Source organism: Vanessa tameamea, chromosome 25 (assembly GCF_037043105.1).
Source record: "Vanessa tameamea isolate UH-Manoa-2023 chromosome 25, ilVanTame1 primary haplotype, whole genome shotgun sequence".
Taxonomy (NCBI): Eukaryota; Metazoa; Arthropoda; class Insecta; order Lepidoptera; family Nymphalidae; genus Vanessa; species Vanessa tameamea.
In genome coordinates, this window is record NC_087333.1 from 4986795 (window position 1) to 4999286 (window position 12492).

Here is a 12492-nt window from a genome sequence, read left to right on the forward strand (position 1 = left end):
CACATCATCTAATCTCTAGCGAGACAGCTTTGCATGCGGGGCGTTCAGGCTACCAGCGGGCGACCTTGTTTACTATTCTAAATTAAAATGTTTTAAAGCATTTCTTATCTAGGAAAAACCGTTAAACTTATTATGTCATTATTTTGATAAAGTTAATAAATCAAGTTTAATTTAGATTTAAACTGTACCTTTTAGATATACAGAAGTGTGAGATAGACTAAATTTAGGCATTATTTCCTTTTGGGAAAAAAAATAATGACAATATGAAGACAATATGAGGACATATTTCACCTTTCGAACTCTTCATCAACAAGATGTGGATATTTAAAACTGTATTGAGATTATGACAACTGTTCTGGTGGTGTTGCTGTCGCAATTCCCGGTTAAGATTCAAGTATTCCAACCACGTGACAAATAAGAGCCCATCTGAGATCTTATTTGTTACACGTAAAGGCATATTCGAGCCGAGATGGCCTAGTGGTTAGAACGCGTGCATCTTAACCGATGATTTAGGGTTCAAACCCAGGCAAGCACCACTGAATTTTCATGTGCTTAATTTGTGTTTATAATTCATCTCGTGCTCAGCGGTGAAGGAAAACATCGCGAGGAAACCTGCATGTGTCTAATTTCAACGAAATTCTGCCACATGTGTATTCCACCAACCCGCATTGGAGCAGCATGGTGGAATATGCTCTAAACCTTTTCCTCAAAGGGAGAGGAGGCCTTAGCCCAGCAGTGGGAAATTTACAGGCTGCTAACGCAAAGACATATTCAAAATTTAGACCATACCTAAGCTTTTGAAAGGTTCTTGTTTATCACCTTTAAGATCGAAGTAAAAATATTAAAAAAAATATGTTGATATTCCTAATTCTGCATCAATTCAGCAAAGATACGTCTTGCTACTGTACGCAGCGAGCTAACCGCTAGTCAAGGTATGGAATTAAATTCATTTCAATGGACACAACCAGCGCATGTAGTCCGGACGTCCGGCGGTATGTCGACATCGTTCTTCTGTAAAGCGTATAACAGGGTATTTAAAATATATCCATGAGTGCGTCCTCAGACCAAGTAAAAATAGATAAAATATATATTTTGGCGATATCGTTTCAAATCTGTTTTAAAAAATTAATTTAATTTACAACGTAATTCAATTCTTTCAATTTTAATCATAAACCTAATAAAGATAATTCTTGAGAATTTTCAATGTTGCCAATAAATCACTTTCTGGTGGAAAATTCCTTCTTGAACTTTTTCGTATTAAGATAACAGCTTGGAGGAGTTCATTATGTTCGTAATGACCGATATTTCAGAAACTTACAAGATAATATATTTAGTTTACAATGGTAATAAGTATTTATGAATATGAATGATTATTATAGGACTTCTAAGTACTGTGCATCCCAAATGCAGTCAAGGCTAATATTTTACAAACAATCTTTATTGAAATGAAACCATTCTTGTTTATAATTCATCCATAACAGTATTAAAAAAGGAAGTGTCGTGAGACAATCGGTTGGAAGAAAGTACTTTCCTTTATATATTATATATTTATTTAAAAATAGAAACAATGAAATAAATTAACAACTTTCGAGGATGTTTTAATGACAAAAAATAAAATTCCCCCTCCAGGCATAACGGTTTTTTCTTACGTGAAGTTTTCCAACTAACTACTGTCAACAATTTAAGAGAACTTCGTTCCAAAAAATTTAATTAAATTCAAGTAGTCTCTTACAGGCACTTTTGAAACGCCATATTAACGGGTTAAATTAATGAGAAGGTACCGGTTCAATTCGGTTTCGTGTTGCTAAGACATACAAGAGAAATTGTATTAAATTAAATTCTAATAAATATCATAATATCATACAACGTGATCGCGAACGTGATCAGACGGAATCTGGTTACGGAATATTGATCGTTTCAGTTTTGTAAATAGATTCTGTGTTTGTAGAACAATGACTTCAAGAGTTCTTTTGTTGGTGTTACCGTGGCTTGGAATGTGGTTGATTAATTTCTCTTAGTTGACGCTTTATTTATACACATTAGAAGTACTCGTGACTCCATCCATATATGTAGGTGGTTTCAAGCTAAAGACAATATTAATATTACAGCTGCAATTAATAAATATATGAAAGTAGGTAATCAAAGGTCCTCTCCTTTTAAGATAAATCCTCGGTGCTTATTCAACCGCGGCGCAAATTTAGTGACTGATGCTTCCCCGGATTTGAGCCCTCAATATTCACTTGTTCTAATCACTTTGCCATTTCGACCGTTTGGGTGATTACAAAATGTTTTAATGTCTTCAATAACAAACTTGTTTACATTTTATCTTCAATTGTTTATTCGTTCTTCTAAACTAAGTCCAAGATTTAAGACAAAATAAACTGATATTTTATCTTGATTTCTTAAGTGTTTTACAGAAATGTTACCTTGGGACAAATTCAATTCATAGTCACGTACTCCGACATTAGTTTAAGGTAGATGCGTATACATTTGTAGTACATCTATACTAATATTATAACTCTGTCTGTAGCTCTTTCACGGCAAAACTACTGTACCGAATTCGATGCAATTTGTTATGAAGCAAGCTTGAACTACAAACGAGGACATGGTCTCCTTTTTTATACCTGGCGATAGAACCCTAACGCGCGAGCAAAGCCGCGAGCGATGGTAACATATATGAGAAAAATTACAGAAATATTTATCAAAGTGAACACGATTTTATTGTTGAGGCTCTACGGTTTGGTAGATACACATGGTATCCGACACGTGCAAGTTTCACGATGCTTACTGGTACTTACCTGGGTTTGAACCTGAAATCTCAGTAAAAGTTCACTTATTATCTCTGGACCGTTATCTCTTAAAAGAACTCGTATTCCGTTACAAGTCAAAGTTCTATGACATTGAACAAGTTTATACAGACAGTCGTAAATTTGATTCTCATTGGTAAAGTTTGAACATCGATGTAATTGATACACGAACAAATGGATTCGTCCTTGGTGAATTAATTAATAGAGAGTCCCATCGGAATGGGACCATGGTATATTCGTTAGATTACCATTATTAAACAATTTCAATTTTTCGTTTGGCTGTTATTTCAATAGATATTATGTTCCATTTTTATAATATTTTATTTTACTTCATACATTAACAGCCTGTAAATTTCCCACTGCTGGCTAAGGCCTCCTCCGCCTTTGAGGTGAAGGTTTGAAATTAGACACATGCAGGTTTCGTCACGATATTTTCCTTCACCACCGAGCACAAATTAAGAACTGGGTTTGAACCCGCAATCATCGGTTAAGATGCAAGTGTTCTAACCACTGGGCCATCTCGGCTCTTATTTAACTTCATTTCGTGAGATTGAGGTGATTTTTTTTTTGAACATATGGCAGAATTTCATCCTACATCATCATACATCATACAGGTTTAGTTTTAAACACAAATTAAGGACATAAAAAAATGAGCAAAGTCAGATTGAAACCTCAATCTTCAATTAAGAAGAAACATGAATTCTAAATATAAAAATAACTTAAAATATAAGCGAAATACAAAACAAACATTTATTAAAAATATAACACCTGTATTGGCTAGTTCATTTTTGCCCAGAGGATCGGAATTGCGATTCAACGGTGAAATGCTGCTAGCATTCTTGCCATCATTCCACGCGGTCATGTTGAACAGTAACTAATTTTTATTTGTATATAATTAAGGCATAAATTTGACGAATTCTTATGTAAATAAATATTATAACAATAAAAAATACGCAAATATATATATATATTTTATTTATTTATTTATTGGAAAAGTTACACCATCAACATATCACTAAGCACTTAAAATTAATATCTGTTGGGTAACATACAAAATGATACGTCTTTAAAGGTGTAAACAACATTATATATATAATTAGAGTGATAGATAAAATTATTATGAGCGTTTATGAGCTAAAATTATTGTATTAATAGCCCACGAATAAATAGAGGTACGACTTGGAAACCTTCAGCACAAGCCTACTATGTCCATGGTCGGTCACTTTCCATCACGTCATCAATAAAAAATATATCGTAAATTGATTTTTCTGCAGAATTTTTCAAACTTGTACATCTACAGCGGATAACTTGACGGATCAGGCTCGTAATCCTTCTCTTCAACAGCGGATCAAGTTATTCCCTCACTCACTAAGTAATTGCTGTTGCTGGATTTACTTAACGGACGCAATATTGAGATTGTTCAATATTTGCATTTGTAATTTGCAATACTTACATCACTCAAGTGAATTGTTTTACAGGCTGTGTATATTAATTCAATTACTAGTATTTACATTCCTAATTATTAGTAACATTACATTTAATATCATTCTATAAAATTACGATTCTATAGTGCTTGTAAAATCCTGTTCGAATTAGGTATATTTTGATTTTCATGTTGATTCAAATAATGATTTTATGTAACCTCAAACTTTTAAAGGAATATTAGAATCTGAGAATAATTGCAGAATAATAAGAGTCTAACATAAATTATTTATAGATTCACACAAACATCTAAATATATATATGTATACATATGTATATATATGTATACACATTTAAAATTTTAATATATGTAAATGTATATAACTTTTAAATAAGTTCGGAAACAGCAGAAAAAGTCCGAACCAACAGCTTACCGTTTTTCCGGAGCATGAGAATCAAAAATACTGCCATCTTCAAGACTTGGCAACTACTGAGATATTTCCGACAAAGTAAGCCGGTAACAAGGAATTCGGTCTCTGCGGTCTGCTGCTTAATAAACTGTGACCAATGAGAGTTTTAAGTCAAAGAAAAACAATGTCCACAAATACCTTATTGTAGAGGTACGTTCGTTTTTGTATTTATAAAATCGTGTAACTACGTGCACAAGGGACGTAACATCTCCCAAGGTTGGTAGCGCGATGTAAGGAATTATTTAATTTCTGTCATGTGACAGATTTGCCCATCCGCCTACCGATTTTATAAAATGCACAGTAGTCCGGACAAATTAGACCAAAAAAGAGGAGTAAAGTTACATACATTTACAACAAACTGAAAATGCTTTCACTTGTTTAAAACATAATATTCAGAAGTTCCGAATCATTCCGCTACCTGGATTTTTTTTTATTTGATGTCAAAGGTCGAAAATCCCGAAAAAAAAAATTGTTTTTCGCGATTTTCAAGAAAACGGTAAGTTTATCGCAAAATTGCTTCAGACAAAAATTGAAGCTTGTGGATGAACCCTAATTTTACGCGAAGTATCAATTAAAATTTGAAGCGTCAATAGGGCAATGGTTTACGGGCCGCTTAGCGATGTAAGTCACTGTGCAAAGTCACAGGATCGATTCTGACCCTTGGGCTATTGTCGTCCTAACTCCTAACACAATTGAAAAGCTTAAAAGGAGTAGTAAATAGGAATATTAGTAATTCCATAATTTGGGGCATTGCAATATTCTTTAAAAAAAAAGTCACAGACATTTCGCACTTCGATCTCATAAAATAACATTTTCCAAATTAAAAAAAAATATCTTACCGCCGCGATTCACTCAGCGTAACGTTTTTGCGTGTTTGCATTTGTCATTGACCTATTTGACAGTTGGCTTCGTATCTTTCCGGTTTCTCCCCGAATCTAAATTCGGAAGTGAGATTTACATTTCATTTAATTCAAACATAACGATTCAAATTTGTCCATAAGAGTCTACTTGCTCGAATAAAACATATTTCGATTGACAAACACAGGTGTACTCATAAGATTCAAAATGCTCATGTTTTGTTTCTATTTTATTTTTGAAGTTACGTTTCTTTTAGCGCGTTATGAAAAATGATGGGTGTGATTTTTATGATGCACGCGTACAGACACACACAACACGTAAAATCATAATAAAATCTCTCTCTAAAACGCCAATTAGATAAGTGTCAAGTCTTTTGAAAACAGCTCACATCTTTTTATACAACGTTTGTTGTATCACAAATTTAAATTGTGAATGTAATAGTATTTGTGAAAAGAGGAAATTACATTTATCAAAATTTTGCTGTAATTAATTATTTGCATGCAATTCATAACTATTTTTAATTGCCTTAGTCTTTTTGTACTGCTATTTTGAATTATCTTATTTACTAATCACTTTACTCTGTGCTGATACTTTCTGTACTTTTCTGTTTTCTTTCTAAGTTCAAATTTAAGAACACCACGGTTTACAGCCAAATAAACTTTTTTTTTTTTTTAATAAAATTTGCACTAAGAAGTGGCCGTTCCAAATTTGAACAAACAACAAAAATGTTTGAACATACGAAGCAAGTGTAATACCGCCTTTAGATGTTTAAGTGAAACAATGGAAATACTGAACAATGTTAAAAAAGCCTAAAAACGCGTTAACGGTGAACAATAAACGATTTTTCAGACGGTTTATATTTAACCATGTGGAGGATCTCATTACCTGTCTGAAAGAATTCTTCGTATTTTTGTAACTCGAAAAAATAAAAACGTTAACAATTTCTTTTGACATTATTTAACGCTTTGTTTTTGTATTTAAATTTGGTGATTTGTTATAGTAAGGTATATAGATGTACCTATATGAGAATATGACGGGTAGTAATGGCATTACACGTCGTGCCTTTGCCTGTGAGAAAGTTAAAAAAGAATACATCTGTGCGACGTTAAAGCGACACGTAACGCCTTGTCTAATGACATGAAGGGCGTTGCGTTGCCAATCTGGACATCACGATGTAAATGTGCTTAAAATCAAAAAAGAGGATTGTCGTGGGACCCTCAGTTGGAATGAAGTTGCTTTCGCTTTGTATTATATATTAAATAATAGGCAAGTAAATAAATTTACAACGCTTGAGAATAACAAACGACAAAAAATCAAACTGTTATAGAAAATTCCGTGCGAATTATAAAATCAACAAAAGTTTAAATATTGTATACGTTTACAATAGAAAGAGACAGAGATAGAAAAGAGAGGGAAAGGTATTCTGGAGGGAGTAGAATACTTTATCCTTACATTACGATTTCTGCCTGTTTACTCTACTGTATGCCGCGTTAAAGAAAAAACGATGTATATCTATGACCAACTAATTGGCTTGTAATAATGTCAAAAGTAATATATAATATCTAGCTGAACTTGCGTCTTAACCAGCACGAAATTTGTAAAACACAAATTTTCCGTTGTACCCCCTCAGAGGTGGAATTTCTAGAAATTCTCAGAGGATGTCTACACCCTGTAAAGAACCTACCTGCCAAATATAAAGTTGGTAGGTGTAAAAGTTTCTGAGATTTCTTGATTAATCCGTGAGGAGTATTTCGCTTTTATATATATAGTCTGAACTTTAAAATAAATGGCTTTGAGCCCGTCTGACCCACCCATCGGGTACTTTACCGCCAAAGAGCAAAACTTAGTATTCTTGGTTTCCGGTTTGAAGGGATAATGAGATGGCGTAACTAACTACAGGCACAAGGAATATAACATCTTAGTTTCCAAGGTAGTTTCCATATGCAGTTGAAGGGATGATTAATATTTATATATCAGAAAAAAAAATTTACTTACTTGCTGTTTTAAAGTAAGATCGTAATTAAATAAACCCCGAGATATCTACAGAGATAGACTTAACTCTTGACCTCGTATCCGTTGGTAAATTCCAAGCTTAAACTTTATTTAAAGACCTCAATTTGTTTTATCACATTATTTCTTGGAAAATGTTCAGGATCATCTTCAGGAGAAATTTATCTGAAATTACACTTGAATGCCTAAAATGTGCTGACCGCACTTGAAATTTTGGAGTTTTAATTATCAATTCGTTCATTCGAATTGTTAATTCATATTTAGATTATCTATTACATTATTAATAATCATATTCAACTTTTTTAAACACTGGGCCATCTCAGCTCTATTAGAATGCTAAATTACATTCATCTACTTAATGTCGACTTGGGATCTTGCGATCTTTATTACCAAACATTTTGTCACATCAATCTAATACAGAGTAATAGGTTTAAGTTTTAAAATCATATAACTGTACCTGTGAGTTAAAAAAACAACAGCCTGTATATAACACCACTGCTGACTTAAAACCTCCTTTCCGTTCAATCCTTATGGAGAAGATTTGGAGCTATACCAACCACGCTGTTTTAATGCAGATTGCTGGGTAAATATGGCAAATTCTCATCTGACACATGCAGGTTCTTCTCGATTCTTTCATTCACCAAACAGGGGAATAAACACTGATCGATTACATACAAGTTTCAATCCACTTGTCCATGTTTGAACCAGCAATTTCCGGTTAAGTTTGACGCGTGGGAAGTTAGTATGTATGAAATCAAATCTTACAACTAAACTAAACTATTCCCTTCAACTCATTAAGCTTGAATTACATACATTGGTGGTGAATTATCATATGATTGAATATACGAGTATCCTTATATTTATATTTTTTTCGGTAAATTGGCTCGGAGTTGATTGTCTTCATCTAAAGATGCAGACGTATTATAATAAATACTAATAAGATGAATAGTATAATGTAAACGAATAATTTCTAAAAGAGTTCCATATGCATACAGATGACATGATTTGGGTCATTCATACCTTTGTGAAATATTTGCGAGCCTTGGAGCCTTGGGGGGGAGGCACCGACTATCATATGGCTTAACGCTATCTTATTCCACTTTATATATACATCGTTGCTATATACTATCATAATAATAAGAAATATATATTATATTACTATAAGATGGCCCAGTGGTTAGAACGCGTGCATCTTAACCGATGATTTCGGGTTCAAACCCAGGCAAGCACCACTGAATTTTCATGTGCTTAATTTGTGTTTATAATTCATCTCGTGCTCGGCGGTGAAGGAAAACATCGTGAGGAAACCTGCATGTGTCTAATTTCAACGAAATTCTGTTATATGTGTATTCCAACAACCCGCATTGGAGCAGCGTGGTGGAATATGCTTCAAAGGGAGAGGAAGCCTTTAGCCCAGCAGGGAAATTTACAGGCTGCTAATGTAATGTAATATATTACTATAGGGATCATAGGTCAGTCGAATTAAACACTTTAATAGGTTTCGTTAACTGAAATATATTATTGCACTTTATAGTCGTGACCTCGTTGGAAGCTCAAGCCAGAGTGCCTGCCGTTATCCAGCCGGGCTCAAGTAAGACAAAGTAGTCGCTGTGATTGGCCAACGCTTTTGATTGGCTGTCGCAGATTTAGTCAAATTATCATCTAATAATCGAAATACTAATTAATCTAGTGATAATCTACCTTAGTTACTAATCATACAGTTTTATAATAGAACCGCTTAAATGATTTGAGAAATTCATAGCAATTTGAACGAACACATCTATTAAAACCTTACGTTAAACTGAACCTGCGGCTTTATCCGCGCAAATTTTATAAAACACACATTTATTGGGGGTGGAGTTTCGTAAAATCCGTTCTTAGCGAATGTTACCATCCTATAAGGAACATACCTGCCAAATTTCAAATTGGTATGAGTTATAGTTTCTGATATTACGTGATTAATCAGTGAGTTGTATTTCGCTTTTATAAATATAAATAAACAAAACACTACCTACGTCTTGATTTTTTTTACTTGTTCAATAAACATAAATTTCTACGTAAATTTTCTATTCTACCCGATCCGATCCGTTACGACCACATTTCTGTTATGTTTCTTTCCTTTCACAGCTGGTTCTAACACATGACGTGTAACTAAAGATTTCAATAATATAAACAGATTCCTATTTAATTATGAGATAGGCAGTTAACAATATATCAAAGAATTTCACTTTACTTTTTCTTTGACTTCACCAAAGTACCAAACTTTGACCGTTATTTTGTTACACGACTGTCCTGAGAAGTGTTAAGTGTTCAGAGTTCGTATGTAAGTTTAGTCGACCATAAGTTTTAAATGCCTGAACAGATTTGGATGTAGGGGGTATGATTAGAATTCTCATATCATCCCGAGTGATACTAGCTATATTTTTATCTAGAAAAACATAAAATGGCGGCTGTATAACTCCATTTTGAAATGTCGAAAAATTTAATACTTTTTTGGCAGTCGTGTTTTTTATTTTTTATATAATCATAATTAACTTTAATTATTTCTTTGTTACAGATGAAAACATGAGCCATTAACATACAACAACAAAATATACATACAAGACTACATAACTACATGTACAGACAATAAATTAAGCCAAATTATTTACATCTATTTATTGCATATTCAATTAGAAAATCAATTAAATAATATATTTAATAGTTATAAAATTCGATTAGTGATTCACGTTTATCGATAAAAAAAAATCGATAAAAAACTAAAATGAGTTCCGAATCGCCATCTTCAGCAAAAAAATTGAATTTAGAAAGAGCTTCGAATTTCATGAGACAATTCCGAGATCCGGATTCTAGGGAATTGAAAAAACTGTCCGCAAATCAATTCATGGAAGTGTGGAGTCACTACGATGGAGATGGTAAGTTTTTTGTGAATATATAATTTTACTAGTTTTCGCTCGCGGCTACGTTAGAGGGGGGAAGGGGATGTCGTAGGTTTTAGATATTAAATGTCCTATCTTACAGGTTCAAACTTGCTTCATACCAATTACATCAATATATATATCGGTTCAGTGGTTTAACCATAAAATGACACAGACAGACATACTTTTGCATTTATAATACAAGTATATATAACAGTGGCAATGACCACCATCCCACCCGGTCACCAGTTCACCGTCAAAAACTTAAGACAGATAAAATTACATACAACTTATTTAGTCATTTATCGTTACTCATACATAATACATAATTTTATATGTATGCATGTATTTAAATGTTTGTGTATATATTTATACGTCATCCGATTGTGACGTGTTCATATATATATATATATTAAATTAACACTGAACACCAATTTTCTCCACATCAGAGGAGCCTACCTAATGTATGGTATTTTTGTTTTCTAAATACCACAACTGTACCATATATCTCTACAAGTATAAAATAAAGTCGTTTACCGACGTCTGTACCCCAAAAGCTTTTAAAATGTAATTCATTTTTCATCAATAAGCAGAGTGATTCAAGAGGAAGGTTTATTTATGTATAACACATACATTATAGGAGAGGTAAGCCGAGAACCTTTCACCTTTCCTGGCCGGAAATAGCAGGTTTGTTTTCTTTTTATGTTTGTTTTTAATATAAAAGTAGTATATAAAACCGTAATGTACTTATGTGTGAGACTACGTAGCTAGTACAAAATAAACGCACCCTTAATCCATTTGGATACTTCAACGAACGGATAATTCGCTCGCATTTGATGTATAAAATAACAATTTTTTAACTGTGGTGCTTTGGTCTAGGTATTCAAATAGTTTATCCAAATGTATAATAAATCAAACATAATTTTAAATATATATAAAATTTATAAAATTAAACATAATCTTAAAACGTTTTAGTTCTCAACCATTTTTGTAACAGTTGATTATTACTAAAAAAAATCTCTAATAAACTTGTTCTATTTTTTAAATTGTTCAAAGTGAAGCTATCTGTCATGTTGTAAATCCACAAACAGCCGCTAGAGAAATATCTCTACAAATAACCAATTTTATTTATTCTGGAATATATCATTCGAATTTTGAATTTGAGAATTTTGAGTCTTCTCCAAATTGATACAAGTAACTTTGAATCCAAAGAACTTTTTCTTAAATGTCAAACGTAAACGCGCCGCAACTAGGGAAAAAAAGTTGTCGAAAATTATATTTATTAATTTAAAAAAAATTGATTGATTGATTGACATGTTCTTAAATTATAAAATCAATTTCCAGATTATTAATATTTTGTTAGATTTAAATGCCATAGAAGAAAAAAACAACCATTGGTTGTGTTAAAATAAGATAACAATAGAAAGTTACTACATCGCAATCAGTGAAAACAAAACATCTCCCTACGTTTCAATCAACTCATAACCACTGCAGGTGAAACATATGAAAAGGAAAACATACATCACGAATATTTAAATCGTACATAACAATCACTCATTGCACATCATAAACAATGTATGTATGTGATCATATACGTTGCGGAGTTGATAACAAATACTAGATCTCTTAGACTCCTCCAACGCCTTTAATACCATCGATTACGACGTATGCTTGGCAATCCTAAAATCTCTAAATATAGGTTCTACTCCTATTAATTAGTTTCGCTCTTACCTACTTAATCGACGGCAATGCATAAAGGCAAATAGTAGTTTTTCACCTTATTTAGATATTCCTTCTGGTGTTCCGCAAGGTGGTGTACTCTCTCCCCTCCACTTTTCTATATTTATTAATACTCTCTCCACACTTATCTCTTCCTCCTATCATCTATATGCTGATGATCTTCAAATTTATGTTACCTCTCCCTTGGACGGTATTGACGAGGCTGTTGCAACTTTGAATAATGACTTGGCTGAGATCAGTGAATGGTGTAAATCTTTCGGTCTCCAA

The 12492-nt window shown here is 32.9% G+C and overlaps 2 protein-coding genes across 3 annotated transcripts in view; one reads left to right on the top strand and one right to left on the bottom strand.

The window, feature by feature from the left end:
- Positions 1–12492, bottom strand: part of Eif2alpha (eukaryotic translation initiation factor 2 subunit alpha) — a 196214-nt gene that overhangs the window by 153840 nt on the left and 29882 nt on the right. The gene's annotated exons all lie outside the window — the stretch shown is intronic.
- LOC113396631 (calbindin-32) overlaps positions 1–12492 on the top strand; it is a 176641-nt gene that overhangs the window by 48429 nt on the left and 115720 nt on the right. For both annotated transcript variants that reach the window (XM_064218954.1, XM_064218955.1), the window contains exon 2: positions 10125–10482. In XM_064218954.1, coding sequence (XP_064075024.1) covers positions 10332–10482 — 151 coding nt within the window. In that variant the 5' untranslated portion in view covers positions 10125–10331. The remainder of the gene's footprint in view (positions 1–10124; positions 10483–12492) is intronic.